The 25,863-nt window shown below is 40.0% G+C and overlaps 1 protein-coding gene across 4 annotated transcripts in view; it reads left to right on the top strand.

Annotated features, from left to right (window-relative positions):
• Positions 1 to 721: 721 nt before the first annotated feature.
• LOC140491370 (B-cell CLL/lymphoma 7 protein family member B-like) overlaps positions 722 to 25,863 on the top strand; it is a 39,190-nt gene continuing 14,048 nt past the window's right edge. For 3 of the 4 annotated variants that reach the window (XM_072589457.1, XM_072589456.1, XM_072589455.1), the window contains exons 1-3: positions 722 to 930; positions 21,006 to 21,081; positions 21,779 to 21,808. In XM_072589457.1, coding sequence (XP_072445558.1) covers positions 839 to 930; positions 21,006 to 21,081; positions 21,779 to 21,808 — 198 coding nt within the window. In that variant the 5' untranslated portion in view covers positions 722 to 838. Of the gene's footprint in view, positions 931 to 6,729; positions 6,870 to 21,005; positions 21,082 to 21,778; positions 21,809 to 25,863 lie in introns of all 4 variants that reach the window. The other variant, XM_072589458.1, reaches the window with a different exon arrangement.

Raw genomic sequence — 25,863 nt, 5'->3', positions numbered from 1 at the left:
AGGTATGAAGAAAGACTAGACAGGTTTGAGATGTTTTCCTTAAAGCAGAGAAGGCTGAAGATGGACCTGATTGAAGTGTACAAAGTAATGAGGGGTATAGTGAGTTTAGATATGAAGAATCTTTTCCCTTCAGTAGAAAGGTCAGTAACTAGGTAGCACATTTTAAAGGTACAGGGCAAAGATTTAGAGTTCATGTGAGAAAAAGAACTACACCCAAAGGCCAGTGAGTGTTTGGAATTCACATTTGAAAGGATAATAGAAACAAGGACCACCAAGACATTTAAAAATTATTTGGCTGAGCACATGAAATGCCATAGCATAAAAGCCAAGTGCTGGAAAATGGTAATGGAATAGATGTTTGACAACCGCACAGCAATGAAAAGCCAAAAGGCCTTTTTCCAAATTAGAAAAACTCAACAAGCAAACGTGAACTCTGTTCCCCTCCACCGATGCCGACTGACTTGCTGAGTATTCCCAACACTTGCATCTACTGTACAGTACTTTGCTTGTAAAAGTACTCAACTTTTCTGAATCGGTTTCCATTTCATTATTTTGTTTTCTCTCTGTGAAACTCCTTAAGCCATGCCATGTTAAAAATGCCCCACCAAAAACAAGCATTCTTCACCCATTGCCAAGAACGGATTGGGTATTGGTTTGGGCTGGAGCACAGCCTAGCCATCACCTTGCAGGAAGGTCGTGATGACGTCCTCTATGCACGTGCCAGGGCTGCGTCAAGCGGACGCACGGCGCAGGCGCAGAGTCCAGCTTTCGGATCGGGGCCGCGCTTGTCAGAAAAGGAGATAAAGTTTTATTTTCCAACAAAATCTCGGATGAAAAGATGTCGGGCCGGTCGGTGAGAGCGGAGACACGCAGCCGAGCCAAAGATGACATCAAAAAGGTTATGGCAGCTATCGAGAAAGTCCGAAAATGGTGAGCCGCTCTCCGATAAATACTTTTATTGAAGGGGGAAAGACGACGCACGGGCGGGAGCAACGGAATCCGGCTGCGGAAGTGATGTGAGGGACGTTTGATTGACATTATATTCAGCCAGTCAAGAACGACGGTGACCTCCGGTTCCTGTGGTAACCGCGTCTCTGGACTGACGAGGAGCTAAGGAGGCTAGACTTCCGGTTGTATTGCAGGAGCTGTGTGGGCAGTACCAGTTTGATTCATTTGCTGAAAGTCCTACAGTGAAGTCAAATTAATAGTAGAGCAGGCCCCGTTCTGGAGCATTATTCTCTTAGAGGGGAAGAGCAAGCTGGTTCCTGTTCGGCCACCTGACAAATTCCCTCGTCCAGGAGATTTTTTCTTTTAAAACATAGTTCTAAGTACCTAGTCGTAAATGGCCTGTAGTCTTATTTAAAACTGAGGCTGTTAGGTAGTCAACGGAAGTTTCTCTGAGATGTTGGTATAGCACTGTTCAAAGCATGCAGTTAAATTCCATAAGTTCTTGTTCTTGTTACACTGTGGCTTGGATACAGTGGCTGCAGTCTCTAAATTACCTTCAAGGACAAGTACTGCAGAATCCTGTGAACATCACCTGCATGTTCCCTTCCATGTCACACACCATCTTGACTTGGAACTTTATAATTGTTCTTTCACTCTCTCTGGGATAAAATCTCAGAACTCCCAAACAGTTCTATGGATGCCCATACACCCTCAGGACTCCAGCAGTTACGTTACATATTAGATTACATTCTCTACAGTGTGGAAACAGGCCCTTCGGCCCAACAAGTCCACACCAACCCTCAGTATCACTTTCTCTAGGAGAATAAATGCTCGTCAGTGATGCCCACATCTCAAAAAAAAACTATGGTCTTGTAAATTTTTCCATTCCTTCTCCAAACAAATTAAAAAGGATTTGGTCTCACTGTTGCAATGTATTTTAACTTATAGTGTATTAGGAATCTAGGCCACCTGTGTTGCAACATAGTTTTTCTCTCTCTGCCTGTAGGTATCTATCTCTTACAATGGCACCAACTTGTGCTGTTGCAATCAAACCTTTTATCATAAAGTGCCCCAAGCACAATAGTGCTGTTCTTGTAAAATGTGGGAGGTATTTACTGTTGGCAGCAACATGGAGGCAAATTTGTATAAATTCAAACACTTCCTCCTGTCAATTAATTCTGAAGAAAACTGGCAGTGTAATCAGGCACAGTTTGACCTATTTCAGTGCATTGGCTGTGTTTAACAACTGAACACAAAGGAAGACATGTTACTGTTGTAAATGCTGAAATTTGAATAGGAGAAGAAAAAGTATAGGGAGAAACAAAAGTGAGCTGCAGGGAAAAAGCTGTTCTGTTTAACCTGTCAAGAGGAATGCTGGAGGCAGCTAGTTCTCTGGAGGAGAGGGAACTGGCAGCAATTTAAGACCTCAGAAAGATGCAACCTGCTATGGACAGTGGGGAAGAAATCATTGGTGTAAGCTATGCTACAGGAAACTAGTTCGGGACATCTCGGAAGACTTGCGTGAAAGAACTGAACGTTATAACTTCAATATTTATTTTATTATTGTCACATATACCTGAGTACAGTGAAATGTATTATTTTGTGTGCAGTACAGGCAGATCATATCATGCAAAGTGCATTAGGGTAATAGAACAGACTGAGGAATACAATGTTATGGCTGCAGAGAAGATGTACAAAGAAGGGATCAACATTAAATTTAAAATTTGAGAGGTCCATTCAGAAGTCTAGTAATAGCAGGGAGGAAGCTGTTTAATCTGTTGGTATGTGTGTTTAAATCTTTGTATCTTCTGCCCAATGGAAAAGTTTGGAAGAAGTTATAATTGGGGTGGGAGAAGTCTTTGATAATGTTGGCTCCTCTCTCGAGACAATGAGAAGTATAGTTGGAGTTAGCTTGCATGATGGACTGGGATGTGTTCACAACTCTCTGTAGTTTCTTATGGTCCTGGGCAGAGCAGTTGCCGTACCAAGCTGTGATGCATCTGATAGAATGCTTTCTATGGTGCATCTATAAAAATTGGTAAGAGTCTTCATGGACATGCCTGTCTCTGTTCTATAAAGAATGTAATTTGGAGAATGTTATATCAAGTAAAAATGCAGCAGTTTGTTAAGAAACTAATAAAGGATATCTTTTTCTGTCGTATATTAATATGAATAACAATCAGTTGTATTTAGTTCATATAAAAGAATACTGCAGGTGCTCGAAATCTGAAATAAAAAAAAGTGTGCTGGAGAAACTGAACAGGCTTGGCAGCATCTTTGAAGTGAGAAATGTTTTGAGTTCAGTATGACTTCATCTGAACAGAAAGGAGCTGGAAAATCATGGCTTTTTGGCTCATGACAGAGGGGGAGGAGGAGCAAGTGAAACAGTTGGTAAATTTGCTCCAAAGCAGAAGATCATGGCAATGATAAGGGTGCTAGATTTGCAAAATAGGAGTGAATGTTAGCTGTGAAAGGAAAAAAAATTAGTCCACTTTGGTGAGAATTGTATTTATTAGTTCCAGGAATTGATTGACACAGTGATTAGCACTGCTGCCTCACAGTGGCAGAACCTTGGTTTAATTCTAACCTTGGGCAACTGTCTATATGGAGTTTGCACATTTTCTGTGTCTGCACCAGTTTCCACTGGGTACTCTGGTTTCCTCCCACAGCCCAAAGATGCACATTGGCTATGCTAAAACTACCAAGTAGTTACTAGGGATGTGCAGTCTAGGTGGATTAAGTTTATTTCTGAAATTGTTAAACACAATATTGAGTCCTGAAGACCATAAGCTCCCTAGGCAGAAGATGAGGTTTGTTTCTGCAGCTTGTGTTGAGCCTCACTGAAGCACTGCAGCAGGCCTGAGACAAAAATGTTGACCAGGGAACACGATGCTCTGCTGAAGTGGAAGACATCGGGGTCACTTTAAGAGTCTGAGCATAAGTGTTCAGCAATGCAGTTTCCTAGTCTGTATTTTGTCTCCCCAGTATAGAGTAAACCAGATTGTGAGCAGATTGAATGAAGTTCAGTTAAATTGCTGTTTCCCTGGAATGTGTGTCTGGGGCATTGAAGAGTAAGGAGGAGGAGATAAATGGGCAAGCATTGTAAGGCAAGGTGGAGTCGGGTTGTAGGGAGGTGTTGGGGGTGGACCAAAGTGTCATGAAGGAAATGGTCCCTCCGGAATGCTGACAAGGGTAGGGAGGCAAATACTTGTCTGGTGCAGGCATTGTGTTGGAAATGATGGTTTATGGTCTTTGATGAGCAGACTGGTGAGGTGCAAAGTGAAGAGAAAGGGAAACCTTATCTTTGTTGTGTGACAGGAGGAAAGGGATGAGGGCAGAAGTATGGGAAATGGGTTGGTCCTATCACCCCATGGTGGGGGTTGTTTGGGGGTTGGGGTCCTTGGGCTGAGGAAAATAGTAGACATTTTATGAGATCCCGCTCCTGCAGAAGGTGGCATCATCAGAACAGATGTGACAGAGAAGATGAAACTTGGAGAATGGAATGGTGTCCTTACAGAAAGCAGGGTATAATCAAGGTAACTGTGGGAGTCAGTGAGTCTATAATAGATATTGGTGGCCAGGCTATCCCTGGAAATGGAAACAGAGATGAACCAGTGTGGAATTTGGGTGCAAAATTAATAATTTCTTTCCTCCAATTCTAAATGATAGAGAAAAACTGCATCAATTATGTCATTGATGTACTAGAGGATGAGTTGTGGGGAGTGATAGGCAGAATTGGGTACCCATATCTTTGACCTGAACAAGTGAGAGGAGTTAAAGGAGAAGTTGTAAAAGTGAGGATGAGCTTGGTCAGGTGGAGGGTAGTGCTGGTGGTGGGTACAGTTCAGGCTTTTTCTCAAGGAAGAAGCAGAGAACCCTCAGACAAAATTGCTGGGGAATAGTGTAGACAACTTGAATGTGCATGGTGAAGAGCAGATGACTGGAGCAGAGAACAATTCTTTGAAACTGACGTGAAGTATCCAACAAGTTATGGATGTAGGTGGGAAGGGACCAGACACGGGAGTTAAAAAGTTGAGTCAAGGTAGGAAGACATAAGTTCTGTGGGGCAGGAACAGGGTTCACCAGGGCAGTTCTGTTTGTGAATTTTGAGAAGTAGATAGAAGCAGCTGTGCAGGGTGGGGGAGCTATGAAGTGTGATGCTGTTGGGAGAAAATCACCATATGAGATCAGTGACTGGAATGGAATTGGTGGGTCATAGTCTGAGGGAGATAGAGGAGGCATTCTAGAGCTGATGCTCAGCCTCCACAAGGTAGAGGTTAGTATGCCAGACAAGAACAGCACTATCCTTGTCAACCGGTTTGAATTTAAAAGTCAGGGTTAGATCTGAGAGCAAAGAGAACTGTGACTTCAGAGGGCAACCGATGTCACGTTGACTGTTTTCAATGAACGGATAAAAGGCCAGATGGAGAGGTTGAGGGGAAGGAGAGTTTTGGAGGCAGATGAAGGAGTCTCTGGGTTGGGGAGAGGACTCGTGCTTAAGGAAACGGTCCTGCAAATAATGGTGATGGAAGAAGATTTTGATGTCAGGTTGTGTCTGAAATTCATTGAGGTTGGGACACAAGGGATAAAACTAAATTCTTTGCTGGTACAGTAATGGAGAGTGGAATGTCAGAAGGTGTGGTAAATACCAGATAAGAGTTGGGGTTAGAGGTCAGAGGGTTTAGGTCAGTGCAGTGGTTAGCATTGCGGCTTCATAGTTCCAGAGACCTGAATTTGATTCGGGCCTTGGGCAACTGTCTGTGTGGAGTTGAACGTTCTCCTTGTGTCTGTGTGAGTTTCCTCCAGGGACTCTGGTTTCCACCTCCAGAGATTTACAGGTTAGGTGAATTGGGCATGGAAAATTGCCCATAGTGTCCTGGGATGTGGAGGTTAGATGATTTGGCGGTGGGAAATGAAGGGTTATATGGTAGGGATAGAGTTGAAGGGAATGGGAGGGGAGGACGCTTTCAAAGCGGCATGTGTATCAATGAATTGTTGCAATTTGCATTCCTTAATATCTGAGAAGAGAAAAAGTTTCTTGTTAAAATGTTGAATGAGCTAAAGAATGCAGTGGAACTCGGGGACTGAGATAGCATGAGTTGGTGAGGATGGAGAGAGAGGTCAAGATTGTATATGTGGCAGCACATGGCACTGAAGGTGGATATCAGGATGTGCTGAGAACAGCTATCTGAGGAGCATTGTACATCACAGAGATACCCCAGATGGATGTATTTGGAATCCATGTGCGATAACTCTGATCCTGAGGCAGTCACTGAGGAATGAATTATGGCTATATAAGAGAGTTTTGGTGAAAACCTTTATCAATCAGGAGGATCAAACACAGATTTCTAGCTTCCACAGTTCTTTGTTTTTAATCAACTTATTCAAATTGCTATCTTCCCAGTAAAACGATGTATTCACTTTTGTAGACAATAACAAGAGTATCTGTACTGAATCTGTTTAAAGCCTCAGAGACGGGCTAGGAATGTCAGGATTTGTAAATGTTTATATTTTAAACAGTCACTTATTTCCGATACGGAATGGAGTTGATGGTCTAAATGTTATCAGTTAGCATTTCCTCCCGGATTTAAAGCCCATATAATTTTACATTACCATGGAGATAGGCTTTGGGAAAGGAGAAGTCAATAGGAAACCATTATAGGATCGGGTTGCAGGTTTCCCCAAGAGATTGCTGAACTTTACAGACATAGCCAGTGTTTAAGTCTCTTAGAAAGAGGATGATAATTGGCCATTTACTATTATTCACTATGTGGAATGCAGGTAGCACCTCAGTTTCAGACTGAAGAGACCAAATTCATGGGAGTAAAGAACTGAGAATAGCTTTGGACTGGTTTCTGGAGGATGAATTACCCACTTAAAAGACAGAATAAACTAAAGCTGTGGAGATGGATTTCTGGCTGGTAATTGTTCTGCAATTAATACTGTTATAATTAATGCAATAATGTTTAGTTGTTGCAGAGTGATTTAAGTTATTTGTCCAATTATCCACAAGCTCAGGCTGGGGATCTGGATTTGATTGAAGTCACACCATTCACTTGGTGGAATTTCAATTCAGTGCAAATGAAAGTACCAAACTATCTTCTGTCATAAAAACCATCTAGTTCACTAATGTCCTTTAGTGAAGCAAATATGCCATCCTTGCCTGGTTAGGCCTACATGTGACTTCAGATCCATAGCTCTGCTTGCTTTCTGAAATGGCTGAGCAAACCACTCAGTTTAAGGACAATTAGGGATAATTAACTATCCAGCGAGGTGACTGCTGCCCTACTCAGTGACACCCACATTCAGGGAAAGAATAAGCACAGCTCTGTCACCAGTAATGTTAGGATCACTTTGAGGTGATATATTAAGAGCATCACATAAAGCTCTTCAAAAACAAATATGTCATGGAACCTTTTATATCCAGGTGACCAGGAAAACGTTTTCCTCTTGAATTTGTTTTCCCTTTACCAATGTACTTTTGCGCTGTACTAAACCACCTGCTTAGATTATATGCATAACACTAAATTAGAGCTTGACTCCTTGATTTTATAAATCAAATAAAAATGGTTTCACTGAATCAGACTGATACAAAGTGTTCTATTCAGGTTTAACAATGTAGAAATAAGGTAGGCCATTTAGCTCCCTACTTTGTTCTTTCATTCTATGAGATTGTGGCTGACCTGCAACCTGCTCCTTATAGCTGTCTCTGCCCCATATTTCTTAATACCATTGACTTAATTTATTAATCTCAGTTATAAAATTAGCAATTGAATTAACATTAATTGCTGTTTGTGGAGGTGAATTTCAGACTTCCATCAATCTTTGCATAAAGAAATGTTGTCTGACTTAATTGCTGACATGTTTGTCTCTAATATTTAGATCATGTTCCCTATTTTGAGGTTTTTCAGTGAGTGGAAATGGGGTACATCAGCAGGAACTATCTGTACTTCTAGTATACTAAATTTCAATCAAATCACCCTTCTAAATTTCAGAAAAACAATCACAGGTTGTTTAATCTCTCCTCACAGCTAAATTCAACTATTATTCTGGTAACCCTATACTTGACCGAGTCTGAGGTCAGTAAATCCTTCTGAAGGTGTGGTGCTCAAAATCTACAACCATCAGTATTCCAGGAATTTAACCAGGGTTTTGTATAGCTGAAGCGTGATTTCTTCTTTCTTGTATTCTACTCCAATATCTATCTGCAATATATTTTTAATTCTCTCATGGGGCATATATGTTGATGGCTGGCCAGCATTTACTGCCCTTGTGTAGTTGTTCTTGAGAAGGTAATGTTGAGCTGTCTTCTTGAACTGCTGCAATTCATGTCTGTTGGTCGAACCACAATGCCATTAGGGAAGAAATTCCAGGATTTTAACCCAGTGACAATGAAGGAATAGCGATGTATTTCCAAGTCAGGATGGTGAGTGACTTGGAGGGGAACTGGCAGGTGATGCTGTTCCCATGTATCTGTTGCCTTTGTAATTCTGGATGGAAATGGTCGTGGGTTTGGAAGGTGCAGTCTGATGACCTTGGGTAAATTTCTGCAGTGCATTTGTTGCTGAGCATTGCTGGTGGAAGTTGTGGATGATTAGCATGACATCCACAATCAAGGGGGCTACTTTGTCATGGATGGTGTCAAGTTTCTGAGTGTTGTTGGCGCAACACACATCCAGGCAAAGTGGGGAGTATTCCACTATAGTCTTGACAAATGGGTCTGGGTGGTTTACTCTTCAGGGGGTCAGTGTGGACTTGTTGGCCCTTATGGCCTGTTTAGACACTGTAGGGATTCTATGATTCTATGTAGACGGTAGAGAGGCTTTGGGGTGTCAAGAGGTGAGTTACTCTCTGCAGTATTCCTCGCCCTTGACCTGCTCTTGCAGTCACTGTATTTATGTAACAAGTCCAGTTGAGTTTCTGGTCAATGGGAACCAGACGTTGATAATGGGGGATTCTGTAATGATAATGCCATGGAGTGTCAATAAGCAGTGGTTAGATTGTCTTTTATTGGAGATGGCCGTTGTCTGGTATGTGAGGTGTGAATGTTACTTGCCACTGATCAGCCCAAGCCTGGATATTGTCTGCATTTTTTGCATTTGAACATGGACTACTTCAGTATCTGAGGAGTTATAAATGGTGCTGAAGACTGTGCAATTGTTGATGAACATCCCCATTTTTGACCTTGTGATGAAGGGAAGATCTTTGAGGCATCTCAAGATGGTTAGGCCTAGGCCATTACCCTGAGGAACTCCTACAAAGATGTTGTGGAGCTGAGATGACTGACCTCCAACAACTGCAAACACCTTCCTATGTGTCAGGAATGACCCGAACCAATTAAGAGTTTTCCCTTGTTTCCTATTGATTCGGTTTTGCTGAGGCTTTTGATACCATATTTGGTTGAATGCAGCCTTAATATCGAGGGCTGTCACTCTCACCTCACCTCTGGAATTTAGCTCTTTTATCCATATTTGATCCAAGATTGTAATGAAGTTAGGAGCTGAGTGGCCCTGGCAGAACCCAAAGTTGGTTTCGGTGACTGTTTGTGTGGGGTTTGCATATTCTCTCCATGTCTGTGTGGATTTCCTCTGGGTGCTCTAGTTTCCTTCCAAAATCCAAAGATGTACAGGTTAGATGAATTGACCATGCTAGGTTGCCCGTAGTGTTCAGGAATGTGTAGGTTAGGTGCATGAGTTAAGGGTATATGTAGAGTAATAGGGTAGGGGAATGGGTCTAGGTGGTTTACTCTTTGGGGGAGGTCAGTGTGGACTTGTTGGGCCTAATGGCCTGACACTGTAGGGTTCTATGATTCAATGAGCTGATTATTGCTGCGCACTTGCTGCTTGATGGCATCCTTCATCACTTTTACTGATGTTTCAGAGTAGACTTATAGGCTAACAATTGGCCAGGTTGGATTTGTCCTGCTGTTCTTCTACAGGACATAACTGGGCAATTTTCCACATTGTTGGGGGGGATGCCAGTGTTGTTGCAGTACTGGAACAGCTTGGCTATGGGTGTGGCAAATTCTGCAACACAAATCTTCAATACTATTGTCATATTTAAATGACTTGTGAGCCTAGATTGTCCAGTCTGCTTAGACCTCCACTTTGTCGAGCTTTACCTAGCATCTTGCTATTTATCTTTTTTAGGGCAAAAATGGAAGATCTCACATTTGCCTATATTGAAATCTCTTTGTCGATTCACTGAATATATTAATATTGCTCTTTAATTTTACACTTGCATTTATCCTGTGTGCAACACAATATTTTCTGTCATTGGCAAATATGAATATATGGCTGTGTATCCTATCAACAAAGTTGTTACTGAATGCAATGAAACATTTTTTTTGTTTTAGAGCGTGCAAGTGATTTATTTAAGTGTGTGGCACACGTTAATTTTTTTGCATGGCAAGTTTGAAGGCAAATGTTATGTGCAGCTATGTAGAAACATTTAGGTTGCTGCATGTCTGCATATCTTGCAGGGAACACTGCAATAGTCAGTTCCTACAAGCTATTAATCCAGTTCTCCATCTCCTTTTTGTTAAGGCAATTTCCTTAATAGGTCAACAATTTGCCTTCGATTCCATGAGTTCGGACTTTGGGTAATGGCCTTTTAGGAGGGACTTTATGAATGACTTCTAAAATCCATATGAATAACATCTATCAATATTCTCGTCATTTAATTCATTCAGCTCTTCAAAAAATTTGATCTAATTTGTTAAACATGACTAACCTTTACAGATCTATGCTTGTTTTTTGTGATCAACTAAAATGCTCACATTATTTACTCACCTTGTTCTTAACCTTTAGACTGCATAAATTTTACCACAGCAGAAATTAAGGTAACTGGCCTTAGTGCCCTAGTTTACTTTTCTCCCTTTTCTTAAGTAGCAGAGGGCAATGCATGATTTTCCAATCTAAAGGAATAATGTCTGAACCAAAACAACTTTGGAAGGTTATAATTAGGATTTTTATGATGTTCTCATCTACATTGTTTAAAGCCCTGGAATAGAAATGAACCTGGTCTGGGGTATTATAGCTTTATTGCCATTACTTTCTTCATTACTGTTATCTGGAATATGGTAATTTTGTTCAATTCTTGTTGCTGATTCAGTAATAGTTATGTTAGAATGTTTAACATGCTGACCTCTTTGCTGTAAGTACTATTAAGACGGAATTATTCAGTTTGTCTGCATTTCCTTATCATTGATAACCTCACTATTAATTGTTTTCGAGGAGCCCATAATGTTTTGGGGGTTTTTTTCCCTCTAATTTAAAGTAAAGTATTTTATGTTGGTTTTAATGTTCCTTGCAAGTTTTGTTTTATATCCCCTTTTCGAAATTCTTACTGTTGGTTTTGTCACTCTTTGCTTTGCTTTGTATCTTTACCACTCATCATAATCGATGCATTTTCATTTGCACTTCTATGTACTTTTTTATCTTAGTCTTATGGTCTTTCTGAGAACATATGGATTTTGGAAACTATCCCAGTTATACTCCAGAAACGTACTACTTTCTTGGCATATACTAGTTTGCTTTTATAAGAAAAGTTAAAATGCTTCATTAAAATCATTCAATGATAGCAAATGAATCTACGTCCCCTTTCTTTGCAATATACATTCAAATCATTGAGACGTCTGCCATACTGTTATAAGGTCCGCAACAATCCCGTCAAAACTTGCAATCTACCCAACATAGATGTCCTCTTAATTATTTAATGCTCTACAGCTACTACATTACGCTTCTTCTTTACCTCCTCCTCCATCCTCGCTGATTAGAATTCTGACTTTTTTCTGACAAGTCTTTTATCCTCATTCTCACATGGAACAAGTGCATTGTACCCCTTGGATATGATCACTTTTTCTGTTTCCTGATTTCTAATGTAACTAGATTCCCTTACTCTATATGCTGTCAACACCAGCATGTACCTATACCTTTTAAGAGGTGGGACAGAAGTTTGGAGAAAACTATTCCTAAATTCTGTGTTGAAATGTCTGCAATTCACACAGCAGTTTAGTGAGCTGAACAGATTTGAGACAGATTCACCTACTGGAAATGTGTTCACTTGAGGCAGTCTTGCTATCTACAAATTTCCACATTCTGCAATGCAAATACACAATCTACCATATGTTATGCATAGCATTTATATTATTTATAACTACTGTATGTTTATAATCTAAATTCTTTTTTTTTTGTTTGAATTAACAAAAACTATATGCTTCAGAGAAATTAACCTATAGCAGAGAAGGAAGCTGTTTAGCCCATTGTGTCTGTATTAATTCTTTGAAAGCTCAGTCATGATTCGTCCCACTGCCTTGCTTGCTGTTTTTCTGTAAATTTGTATGTTTTCCAAATATATCTGAAATCAGTTTCCATCAGTTTTTTTCTGGCACAATGTTCCATATTCCAGCAATTCAGCTCTTGAGTAGAGAAACAAATCGTCATCTTTTCTAAAAATTATTTAATCATGATAATGAGTTCATGACTTCTAGTTATCGAGCAACTTGCTGGAAGAACTAGTTTTGCTCTACCTGCTAAAAGCCTAACATCTTGAAAACCTCTGATGTCACGTTTTTCATGTATCTGCCCAAGGGAGACAGTACTGTATTAGCATTTTCAAACTCTCTTCAGAACTGAAGTCCTTCATCATTGATAACATCCTGATAAACTTTATTTGTACTCTTTTTCTAATGCCTTTACATTATTACAAGCATCCACACTTCTTTAGCTGAGGCCTGAACAGTATTTTCTAACGTTCTAAACTAATCTGTGTTTTTATGCTTTAATCCTTTATTTATAAATCCCAGTAGCCTATATGCTTTTCAATTACCTTATCAAGTTGCCCTGCCAATATGCCAGAATTGATGTATTTTAACACCAAGGTCTCTCTGCTCAACTATACTATTCACCAATGTGTCAAATATTCTGTAGAGACTTTCCATATTTATTATCTGTGTGCATTGCTTTATATGCCTTCATATTGAACTCATTTCATTCTAAGTCATTCTGCAGTCTATTAACTATCCTTGTCATAATCTACTTTAGCAAATAATATATAAACTTAATGCTGCTCCCTGTATCAGAATCTAAGTAATTTATATAGATTGAGTAGGGAAATCGACGTTTCGGGGCATGAGTCCTTCTTCAGGAATGGGGAGAGTGTGCCAAGCAGGCTAAGATAAAAGGTAGGGAGGAGGGACTTGGGGGAGGGGGCGTTGGAAATGCAATAGGTGGAAGGAGGTCAAGGTGAGGGTGATAGGCCGGAGTGAGGGTGGGGGCAGAGAGGTCAGGAAGAAGATTGCAGGTTAGGAAGGTGGTGCTAAGTTCAAGGGATTTGACTGAGACAAGGTGAGGGGAAGGGGAAATGAAGAAACTGGAGAAATCCGAGTTCATCCCTTGTGGTTGGAGGGTTCCTAGGCGGAAGATGAGGCGCTTTTCCTCCAACTGTCGTGTTGCTATGGTCTGGCGATGGAGGAGGCCAAGAACCTCATGTCCTTGGTGGAGTGGGAGGGGGAGTTGAAGTGTTGAGCCACGGGGTGGTTGGGCTGGTTGGTCCGAGTGTCCCAGAGGTGTTCTCTGAAACGTTCCACAAGTAGGCGGCCTGTCTCCCCAATATAGAGGAGGCCACATCGGGTGCAGTGGATGTAGTAAATGATGTGTGTGGAGGTGCAGGTGAATTTGTGGCGGTTATGGAAGGATCCCTTGGGGCCTTGGAGGGAAGTAAGTGGGGAGGTGTGGGCGCAAGTTTTGCATTTCTTGCGGTTGCAGGGGAAGGTGCCTGAAGTGGAGGTTGGGTTGGTGGGGGGTGTGGACCTGACGAGGGAGTCATGGAGGGAGTGGTCTTTTTGGAACGCTGATAGGGGAGGGGAGGGAAATATATCCCTGGTGGTGAGGTCCACTTGGAGGTGGCAGAAATGACGACGGATGATACGATGTATATGGAGGTTGGTGGGGTGGTAGGTGAGGACCAGTGGGGTTCTGACCTGGTGGCGATTGGAAGGGCGGAGCCCAAGGGCGGAGGAGCGGCAAGTGGAGGAGATGCGGTGGAGAGCATCGTCGATCACGTCTGGGGGGAAATTGCGGTCTTTGAAGAAGGAGGCCATCTGGGTTGTACGGTATTGGAACTGGTCCTCCTGGGAGCAGATGCGGCGGAGACGAAGGAATTGGGAATATGGGATGGCGTTTTTACAGGGGGCAGGGTGGGAGGAGGATTAGTCTAGGTAGCTGTGGGAGTTGGTCGGTTTATAGCAAATGTCCGTTTGGACATTTCCTATAAACCAACCGACTCCCACAGCTACCTAGACGACAGCTCCGCCCCCACCCCACTCCAGCCTATCATCCTCACCTTGACCTCCTTCCACCTATCGCATTTCCAACGCCCCTCCCCCAAGTCCCTCCTCCCTACCTTTTATCTTAGCCTGCTGGACACACTTTCCTCATTCCTGAAGAAGGGCTCATGCCCGAAACGTCGATTCTTCTGCTCCTTGGATGCTGCCTGACCTGCTGCGCTTTTCCAGCAACACATTTTCAGCTCTGATCTCCAGTATCTGCAGTCCTCATTTTCCCCTCGAAGAATTTATATAGATTGCAAAGCATCATAATTCCAATTGACCCTAGGGGAACACCACTGAAAACCATCTTCTAGTCTGAAAACATCAGTTTGCTTTGCTTTGTTTCATATCATGTATCAATTTTGTATCCAAGCCACCATTTTAATTCCACTACTTAAACCTACATTGTTAGAACACTCACTGATTTTCATTATTTTTTGTTTTATTCCAACCCAATTTTATAAATTTTGATTTGTAGCTGTGAACTAGGAATTGTAAGTTGAGAATGACTTGTGGACTTTGGGACAGCTTGTGGTAAAAAGGAAAGAACAAACAAATAAGCTTTAGTTTGTTTGAGAGGCCATGCCTGGAGGTTATTTGCAGGCTGAATCTTGATTAAAAGGGATTCTCCAATCACAGAGACCCTGGAAAGAGCATTGTGTTTAACAGCAGAAATTGGCTATTAACAAGGGCAGAACCTGGGAATTGGTTCTTACAAGTCTGGAAGAGACTCTGTGAGTGGAATGAGAATTGAAATTGTTTTGCTTTAATTGTGGTTTTAGGGAAGATGTGCCTTGGCTGACGCCATAGCATAAAGATTTGAAAGCTCTCTGCCTAATCTGCCGCACCACCTTTGGATGCTGAGAGGGTAGAAAGCTGAGTTAGAAGTATTACTATCTATACCTGAACTGAGAAGGTGACCTGAATTCACAGTTCCAGAAAAGCAACCAGAGTTCACATTTATGCGTGTGATACAACATATCATGAAAGCCATTTAAGCAATCTGGCTGGTTTTGTTATTTTTGTTATCCCTTCACTATATCTGTTTGTTTGTCTGTCTTTTATGTGAATAGGGGCTAAAAGCAAATGTATTGTGTTTAAAATATAGACTTTAAACAGTTTATCTTGTTTATGTTTCCTCTGCTAAAGTTATTGTGTTTGAATACATAGTTAAATTGTTTTGTTAAAATACAAAACTGGTATCTGGAATTAATTATTCATAAACTCTGGGACTGGTTATTCACAATTCTGGTTAGGACCCATTGGAATAACTATTGAAGTCTTCAATGGTTTAATTTTACTCTTGTCAAGACAGAGATAATAAGGCTGATTTGGTTTGGCTGTCAGCCTCTGTATTGTAACAAAGTAATAACTATGCAATACTTTATCAAATGCTGTCTGAAAGTTTGCATGTACATCTGCATGAACTTTATCAACCTTTTCTTGTTTCATCAATTAATTCAGTCAAGTTACTCAGACATGATTTGTCTGCAAAACGTCCATGCTCGCTTCCTTAGATTAACCAATATCTTCAAAAACAAAAGTTCATTTTATTCCTAATAATGGACTCCAATAACTTCTCACTACCAACATTAGAGTGATGAATCTGTGTTTTGTTTTAGTTTATGCCTATCCCTTCTTTAATGCTAAAAACCAGACTAATACATTTAAAAGGCATTTGGATGGGTATATGGAGGGGTATGGGTCGGGTGCTGGCAGGTGGGACTAGATTGGGTTGGGATAACTGGTTGGCATGGATGGGTTGGACCGAAGGGTCTGTTTCCGTGCTGTACATCTCTATGACCGTAATGCCATTTACAAGTTTGCTGATGACACCACCATAGTCAGTTGAATCTCAGCTGGCGACGAAACAGACTACAGATGGGAGACGGAAGACCTGGTAAAATGGTGCACTGAGAACAACCTAGCTCTCAATGACCGCAAAACCAAGGAACTCATTACTGAATTTTGGCGGGATGTTACTCATGCCCCCCACACACACACACACACACAAACAGCACAGAGATGGAACAAGTAGAGTCATCCACAACAAGCTTTCTTGGACTCTTCATGTGGACGCACTGGTTACAAAGGCCCAACAACATCTCTTCTTCCTCAGAAGCTGAGGAAATTTGGCATGACGCCGAAATACCCTTGCCAACTTTTATAGGTGTGGCATTGAGAGCATTTTGTCTGGATGTATCACTTCCTGGTATCTATAGAATCCATCTACCAGGCCTGCTGTCAAGGAAAGGCCGCCAGCATTCTCAAAACTCCATCCTACTCTGGCAATGTTATTCTATAACCTCTACCATCGGGGAGAAGGTACAGAAGCCTGAACACACACACCAGCTGGTTTTGAAACAGTTTCTACTCTACTGTTGTTAGAATACTGAATGTACCAGTAGTTTTGTTTTTGCCGCTGTTTACCTATTATTTACTTATCTATGCTACTTAACTCTGCGATCTGCTTGTATTTTCCGCAAGACAAAGCTTTTCACTGTGCTTTTTTTTAACTCTGCGATCTGCTTGTATTTCCCGCAAGACAAAGCTTTTCACTGTGCCTCGGTACACATGAAAATAAATTCAATTCAATTCAAAATTAGTAATCTCCAAGATTGAAATAATGTGACCAATTCCTCCACTTTTTTTTTGCTTCTTTTTACAACCTAGCACACACTCCATCTGGATCAAGGGACAAATCAATTTCCAGTCATTCAAATTTTTTTGTCATATCTTTTCTATTTATTATTACCTATTCATAATTTCCTGCTAATAAAAATATAAATAGCTGAAAAATCTTATCAGGTCTGGCAGCATCTGTGGGGAGAAAGCAGAGTTGATGTTTCAAATCCAGTGACCCTTCTTCAGAACCATCGAACCAGCATCTGCAGTTCTTTTGGTTTTTCATAATTTTCCACTTTTTCTTTTTGAGTTCACCACCACAACAACCACTCCTTTGTGAAAGTACGTGAAAAGCATACACTTCATACTTTTACAATGCTACTTGACTCTACGTGAAGACTTTCTTTTGGTCTCTAATATGACCAAAGCTAACTGCTTTTACTTTCTATGACATTTTTGGAAACAAACCCAAATTTTAAAAGATACAAGCTCTCTAATGAGGCATCTGTCTCTTTTTATACACTTAACATATTTGAACAGGGATTTTTTTTAATGACATACCTTCATGGCAGCGGAACCTGAACTCAGATGTTCTGGTCTGGAGAGACATTACAACTGTGTCATAGACCCCTATAAAATAATAGTTCAGGCAATTGAATTCCTCATCCAGTAACATTACCACTACGATGCTGGTCCTGTAAATAGCTACTTGATGCTCTATTTTAAATGTAACCAACGCAGACATGCTTTGACACACCTTTTGTGGCAGATAGGACTTGAACTTTCAAACCCACAGGTATGCACACACCACCTCGAGATCCTTACAAAGTTTTCGATCTGGCCTTTGGATTACTAGTCCAGTAACAATACTATTATGATTCAATTTCTGTAAATGGCTGCTTCATACTTTTTAAATAAATATTTAACTAAAATCAATTAAACCTAATTAAAAGTTAACAGCCCTCTAAAGGGACACTATAACAAAAATCAAATGCTCAAAGCAAATTTAAAATGTAAATTTCAATGTAATTACAGGTCAAGATTATGCACTCCAGTCCCTGCAGTTCTTACAATTTATATCTTAATAGAATGTTTTATGGTTCAATTTAATTTTGCTTGCTAATCTTTTCTCATAATGCTTTTGCCTCCCTTATAAACGTTTCATTTCTCTTCTGTACTTTCCATGATGTTTCTGGTTAATAATTGAATTTTGCTCCTTACATTTGTAGAAGTCTCTTATTTCTATTTCATTTTGATTTTTGTTTCTTTTCATCGTCAGAATGGACGAACTGTGGATGCTGTACCTTCTCCTTTCAAAAGAATATGCATGGCTTTTACTTGGACTAGCTTTCCCTGACCATTTTCCATTGCCCTGGAATAATAGAGAAAGATAAAGAGAAGGGAGACACACACTAATATGGATTAATATTACAGAACAACTTATCTGAACATTGGATAATCTGAATTTCAGATTATCCAAACAATTGAATTGAATTGAATTTATTATCACATGTCACACTGAGGCATGGTGAAAAGCTTTGTCTTGCGAGAAATACAGGCAGCTCACAGAGGCTCACCAATACTTATTCTCCGCGAGGACAAAGGTTTGTGAATGTGAACACATAAGAACAACATATGTGCAAGCCCAGGCTGTGCGCTGTAACAACTAGATTCCCGCTCAACATTGACTCGCTCCGTTTTGAAAACCCAACAATTTTTTTTCCTCAGCTCATTCTCTAGAGAGTTAAATCAAAAAATGCACTCGCACTTTTAGTTTCCATTGTTTTTTTCTCCCGTTATCCCATGATGACTCTTTTTTTTTCTCAAACAAAAAATAGTTCAATATCTTTCAGCTGACAAGAAAATTTAACGTAACCTTTTTTTTGATGGGGAGACCAAATCGTAATGAGTTGGCTCACGTGAAAATAGTCACGAGGAAAACATGATGGGACGAAACACAAGGAAAACATTACTGCCCTCCCTAAAAAAAAATTAATGAGAGATGGAAGCTGAAGTCAGCAAAAAAACTTTCCCTCTCTTTCATGCTTTCCTTGTATTTTGCACCTGTCTCTCTCTCAAAGTTCTCAGCGGTCACTGAGGAGCGAGGGACAACACTTGGTTAGTCTGGGCAGTGGAATGACACAACAAAAAGATGCGGCTGGTGTTGAGGACTGGGAAAAACTGAGGAAAATATCAGCGAAAGCTTTCATAGACTTCAGTCACACTCTAGTCAAAATGTGATTTTATTTGTAAATTATCATGAATTTTTAACCCAGTATCCAGTGTTTGTATACATTTTATTGATTGAAAGAAATAAAAATCTGTAAACATGCTTTTTTACGTAATTATGTTCAATATGGCTTCCTTTGTTCGGATAACTGATCTGATCGTAAGCAATCAGTTAACCAAACAAAATGCTCCCTGCCCGTTTCGTTTGGATAATTGAGGTTGTTCTGTTTCATGTTAAACGGAAATAATTTGCTAACTGATCCTGGAAATAATCCTATTTAGCTTTCTGTGTGTGTGTGTGTGTGTGTGTGTGTGTGTGTGTGTGTGTGTGTGTGTGTGTGTGTGTGAGAGAGAGATAGAGAGCTGTTGCATTGTTGGAAGTATATGTTAAGCTTAAAACAATGAGAAGGAGGTGGAGAAATGCTGCAAATTTCAAAGGTATTTAACAAAAATAGGGTGGTAATATTCAAAAGGTTATTTATCATAATGTAAAGCGAGGAAAATATAACATTAAAATAGCGAAGAAGAATTTTTGCAATCAATGACTTTAATCTGACAAGAAACGAAGTGGAGTAAGTGGTATAAGAGGTCATCTGCCCAATGATGGACAAGATAATCAGAGGGTTAGTTAGGGTGGACAGGGAGAGCCTTTTTCCAAGTATGGGGACGGCAAACACGAGGGGACACAACTTTAAAGTAAGGGGAGATAGGTATAAGACAGATGTCAGAGGAAGTTTCTTTACTCAGAGTAGTAAGGGTATGGAATGCTTTGCCTGCATTGGTAGTAGATTTGCCAAGTTTAAGTGCATTTAAGTCGTTATTGGACAGGCAAATGGATGTACATGGAATAGTGTAGGTGGGATGGGCTTCAGATTAGTATGACAGGGCGGCACAACATCGAGGGCCGATGTACTGCGCTGTAATGTTCTATATTCTATATGTTCAATATAATTCCTTTTAAAACAACTATGGAAATAGACCAGAAGACTTTGAATTTGAAAAATATTCACAGCTAATTTGAGAGATATAAGAGGAGATGGGTACAGGTGAATTAGTAAAGATGATTCCAGGGTAAAACAAGAATATGAAGAATCCCTCTGACCTTGATTAAACCAGGTCTCTGTTCATGCAACCACATCATAATCCCAGTTACCAATTTGTGCCAAATATAACTGTTATTAATGAGAATAATTTCTTGAATTCCAATGCAGTATAAAATATCAATTTTCAATTTGAGTATATTGCAGGTTAATTTTAAAAAGTTATATAAAAGATATTAAGTGTTATGGTCTTGAAGCAATTTGGCACCATATACATTACTTCTCTTGGGGTTGTCCATGGCAAACTGGAAGCTAGACTGCTAATCACTTGTTACAGCAAAATCATGTTTTTGTTTGACCCTTTAAGGTAGCATGACATAATTGCTGTAAATATATAGTGAAGTCAGGTCAATAAGAATTGTATTGATTTTTGTTTTGGCAGATTGCCAGTAGTTGTAAATTTCTGGCTCTTGGTCAGTTTGTAAACTTCCTTCAGCAACTCCAGTCAACATGAGCGGGATGTAACTAGCACTTTTTTTTTGTACATATTTTAATATACTTGTGTTGCAATTTGTCGATATTTTCCCCAATGTGACAGATTCTGACTGTGCATCAGTTAATAGAAATTTTAAACCTTAGAACTTAAGTTTTTATGACAGAAGCTTTTTGTGACTATTGTGATCACTGCCGTGCACTGTTTACATTTCTAACAGTCACCAGCGAAGACTGTATCTTTATTAGTCTGTGTGGATTCGCATGACATTTATTTGAACTTTAAATCTCAAGTCTCCTAAAAATTCAGCTCATTGACAGTGAACTCTGAATTACCACAGGGAGAAGAAATGGGTGACGGTGGGTGATACATCATTGCGGATCTTTAAATGGGTACCAGTGACTGACCCTAAAGAGGTGGGTAGAGGTGAAAAATTACACCTTTCATATTTCATGCTTATTCAGTTAAATTGTATATTTTTTTTTCTTGTCTATAGTGTAATATCATGGATTTGGTCCTACAGCACAAAACAGCCTGACTTTAAACTAAGTACCAGATATTGATGTTGGAGCTATATTACATTGTTGATGTAAGGAAGTTTTAATATGATAAGCAGAAAAATTGCAAACCAAAGAGTAAGTTGCACTAAGTTATTTTATCACAACTCCTGGGTTAGAGGAAAGGAAAATATTTCACAATGTAAGTATAACTGATATTGCCAACCAATAGGTTTTCCCTTTCTTCTGTTTATAAACTGTTGGGAAAGTGTGAAATTTGCCCTGATAAGTGCAAGATGTAGCTTTGAAAGCATTTCTCTTTGTTCAGCAATATTGCAGTTCAGATCAATCAGGCTTCTGTCAGTATTTTCTCAAGATCTGTCATGATAACACACCCTGTCTGTTCCACTTAAAACAAAAACAGAGTACAAATCAGACAAAGTCAACATGGTTTTGTTAAAGGGAATTATTAGTAATAAATCTATTAGATTTTTTTGAGAATGTAACAAGCTTTGGCAAAAGTGCTTGGTGATTCCAGCAGTCACTTAAGAAACAAAAACTGTAATTGATAATTGACAGTCAATTAACTTTTTGATTTTTCTCCTTCTTTCCAAAGGATATTCGAGCTCCCCGAATGACTCAATTGGTAAGTTTTGTTTTTATTTATTTTTTCACAAAACATGGCTGGTTCAACATTTATTGTCCAACCCACGTAGAGTCATAGAGGTGTACAGCACGGAAACAGACCCTTCGGTCCAACTCATCTGTGCTGACCAGATATCCCAACCTAACCTTGTCCCATTTGCCAGCACTTGGCCCATATCCCTCTAAACCCTTCCTATTCATCTACCCATCCAGATGCTTTTTAAATGCTGTAACTGTACCAGCATCAACCACTCCCTCTGGCAGCTCATTCCATACATACACTGCCCTCTGCCTGAAAAAGTTGCCCCTTGGGTCCCTTTTATATCTTTCCCCTCACCCTAAACCAATGCCCTCTAGTTCTGGACTCTCTCATCTTAGGGAAAAGACTTTGTCTATTTATCCTATCTACGTCCCTCAAGATTTTATAAACCTCTAATAGGTTGCCCCTCAGCCTTCTATGCTCCAGGGAAAACCGCACCAGCCTATTCAGCCTCTCCCTATAGCTCAAATCCTCCAACCCTGGCAACATCCTTGTAAATCTTTTCTGAATCCTTTCAAATTTCACAACATCTATCCAATAGGAAGCAGACCAGAATTGCATGCAATATTCCAAAAGTGGCCTAACCAACGTCCTGTACAGCCGTAACATGTCCTCCCAACTCCTATACTCAATGCTCTTACCAATAAAGGAAAGCATACCAAACGCTGCCTTCACTATCCTATCTACCTGCGACTTTACTTTCAAGGAACTATGAACCTGAACTCCAAAGTCTCTTTGTTCAGCAACACTACCTAGGACCTTACCATTCAGTGTATAAGTCCTGCTAAGATTTGCTTTTCCAAAGTGCAGCACTTTGTATTTATCTAAATTAAACTTCATCTGCCACTCCTCAGCCCACTGGCCCACTTGAGAAAGGATGGTGGTAAAGCACCGTCTTGAAATGCTACAGTCCATGTGCTGTAGGTACATCCACAGTGCAGTTAAGAAGCGACTTCCAGGAACTTTTCAATAGTGAAGGAACAGCAATGTATTTCCAAGTCAGGTTGGTGTGTGTCTTGGGAGGGGAGCTTGCAGATGGTGGTTCTCTTGTCCTTTTAGATGACAGACATTGCAGGTTTGGAAGGTATAATTGAAGTAGCCTGGGTGAGTTGCAGCAATCAGTAGATGTCTTGTAGATGACATTCACTGCTGCAGCGGTTGTAAAGCGAGTAAACATTGAAGGTTATTCTTGGAATGCTAGTCATGCAAGCAGTTTATCCTGGATGATATCAAGCTGCTTAGATTTTGTGGAGTTGGCATTGGTCATTACCTGACAATTGTGTTGCTTGAATATTGCTTTCCACTTATTAGACCAGGTCTGGATTTTGTTCAGATCTTTCTTATCTGGATATGAACAACTTCAGTATCTGAGGAGTGCTGTGATCCCAAGTGATGTTATTATTGGATAGGTCAGATCCCAAAATGAAAACTGGCTTGATGAATTTTTAATTTAATTTAATGTGGTGGTCTTTTACTCAGACATAAACACCCTGAATCATAGATTTAACAGTAAAATAGTTATTCATTGTACAAAAGAAATAAAAATAACATAAACAGAGCTATCTGTATATGATTTGAAAAATATCAAAACATATACCGAAACAAAATCCCATCTACTCCCCAACACAAAACTTCATAGTCACTAAAAAAAACAGGTAAATATCCATTCTGTATCAGACCTGTAGGTTTGAATTAACTGCTTCTTCCTTTGACATTTACAGCTGAGATCTTGGACTTGCTCAGCTTTGAATAGCCAGTTCATGTTCCAACCAAATATTCCTAAACTGGAATTTTCACAAACTACTGTGTCACTGAGATAAATTATGTCCTTCACTGCACTGAATCATAGAAACCATACAGTGCAGAAAAAGGCTATTTGGCCCATTTTAGTCTGCACTAATGCTCTGAAAAGCATCCCACCCAGTTGTAGCACCCCACCTTGTCTCCATAACTCCGCATGTTATGGAGAGTTATAACATGGGCTAACTCCATAACTCATGGATTGGGCTAATCCACCTAGCCTGGAAACCTGTTGACACAATGAGGCAATTTGGCATGGCCAGTCCATCTAATCTGTACATCTTTGAACTATGGAAGAAAACTGGGGCACCTTGTGGAAACCCATGCAGACACAGGGGAGAATGTGCAAACTCCACACAGTCACCCAAGGCTGGAGTTAAACCTGGGTTCCTGGCACTGTGAGGCAGCAGTGCTAAACACTGAGCCATAGTGCTGCCACTGAGCAGTTGCCACTGCGGCAACTGACACCCGAGCTCCAAATCTTTACGCAAGCCTTGAACATCTCCTCCTTTTCCTAGGAGAGACAAATTGTATCTGACTTAAGTCAAGTCCCCTTTGAACTTCGCCCAAAAATATTTGAAATAAATTTGTAAAAAGCTTGCTTATTCCAGACTATGATAAGCTAATGACTTAATGTTTCCTCTCTCTAGCCATAAATCCCAAAGTACAAACTTTCATCAACATTCCAGGAGTTGCTTACTGGTTTACATGTTATGGTTCTGGAAAAACTACCTAGTTAATTTTTAAACCTCTTCACAAAAATAGACAATCATCCATATGCCACCAGTTTAAACTTCAAGCCTTACTTCTCTATCTCGTTAACAAGATCTTTCTCTATCTCCAACGAGGCCTGGAGAAACTGCATACTCTTGTGTAAATTCCACTCATTTCACCTCCCCATTAGTAGCCATGCCTTCAACCGTTCCATCGATATCATTAAAAATTCACAGCATGAGAAATGAATATTCGGTCCTTTATGTCTTCACTGGAGCTCAGAGAGCTTTCTAGCCTTATTCTACATTCTGACTCTTGGTCTCTAGCCTTGTAACTGCAGCACTTCAAGAGCTAAACTCAATGCTTTTTAAATGCATTGAGCATTTCTGCCTCTACCTTGCTTGCAACCAATATGTTTCACTTTCCACCATTCTCCAAATGAAAACATCTCCCCTTGAATATTCTCTACATCTCGTACTTATTACCTTTAAATCTATGCTACTCTGGTGTTGCCCTCTCAACCAAGGAATTAAGGTCGTTAGAGCACTCATCATAATTTTATACACTTCAGTTTCCACTGTCCCAAGGAGACTAGCCAATGATCAAACTATCCAGTCTTTCCTCATAAAATTCTCCACTCTAGACAATATGTTTGACAATATCCTTTGTGGCTTTTCTCATGCCATAACCAGAACTGCATGCTATATGTCACTTGTGGCACAATCTGCATTTATACAAATCTAGCATAATCTCCCTACTTTTATTTTCCACATCTTATATTCTATATAGGCAATAATGCCATATACCTTCTACATTATGTCATTATCTGTCAGGTCAGCTTTGGGGATCAGTGGACATATATTTATTCTGTTCTTCTAGATCTCTTGGTATTATGCTAGTCATTGTGTGTTCCCTTGTCTTTTAACCTTTTCCAAATGCATTAACCAACATTTTCTGGATTGAACTCCGTTTTCCATTGTGTTTTTTCAAGCTGACTAGTCCATTGACATCCTCCTGTAGTCAGCAGTTTTCTTCTTCATTAATACAATTGCCCATGGAGTTGTATCATCTGCAAATTTCATCATACCACCTGTATTCAAATCCAAATAATTGATACAAGTACAAAAAACAAGGTATGCAGTACTGAATCCAGTGGGAGCCTACTGGAAACAGGCTTCTAGTCTGAAAACTCCATTGATCATTATCCTTTCCTTAATAACTCTGAATGATTCAGATTTGCTCCAGCTTGTCACTTCATCTTAAATTCCATACATCTTACTTCTGTGGCCAGTCTGACATGTGGGATCTTATCAAAGGCTTCACTAAAATCCATCTGTATCACATTCAATACACTAATCCCATGACTATCCTCATTACCTTGTCAAAAAATTCAATCAAATTAGTAAGATACAACTTTCCAAAAAGAAATCCATGCTTTCTAATGGTCAGGAAGGCATATGGCATACTTGCCTTCAATGGTCTTTGTTTAATCTACTGCCTTT

The sequence above is a fragment of the Chiloscyllium punctatum genome, chromosome 19 (assembly GCF_047496795.1).
Source record: "Chiloscyllium punctatum isolate Juve2018m chromosome 19, sChiPun1.3, whole genome shotgun sequence".
Lineage (NCBI taxonomy): Eukaryota > Metazoa > Chordata > Chondrichthyes > Orectolobiformes > Hemiscylliidae > Chiloscyllium > Chiloscyllium punctatum.
The sequence above is the reverse complement of the archived record's forward strand: the minus strand, read 5'-3'. Positions and strand labels throughout refer to the sequence as shown.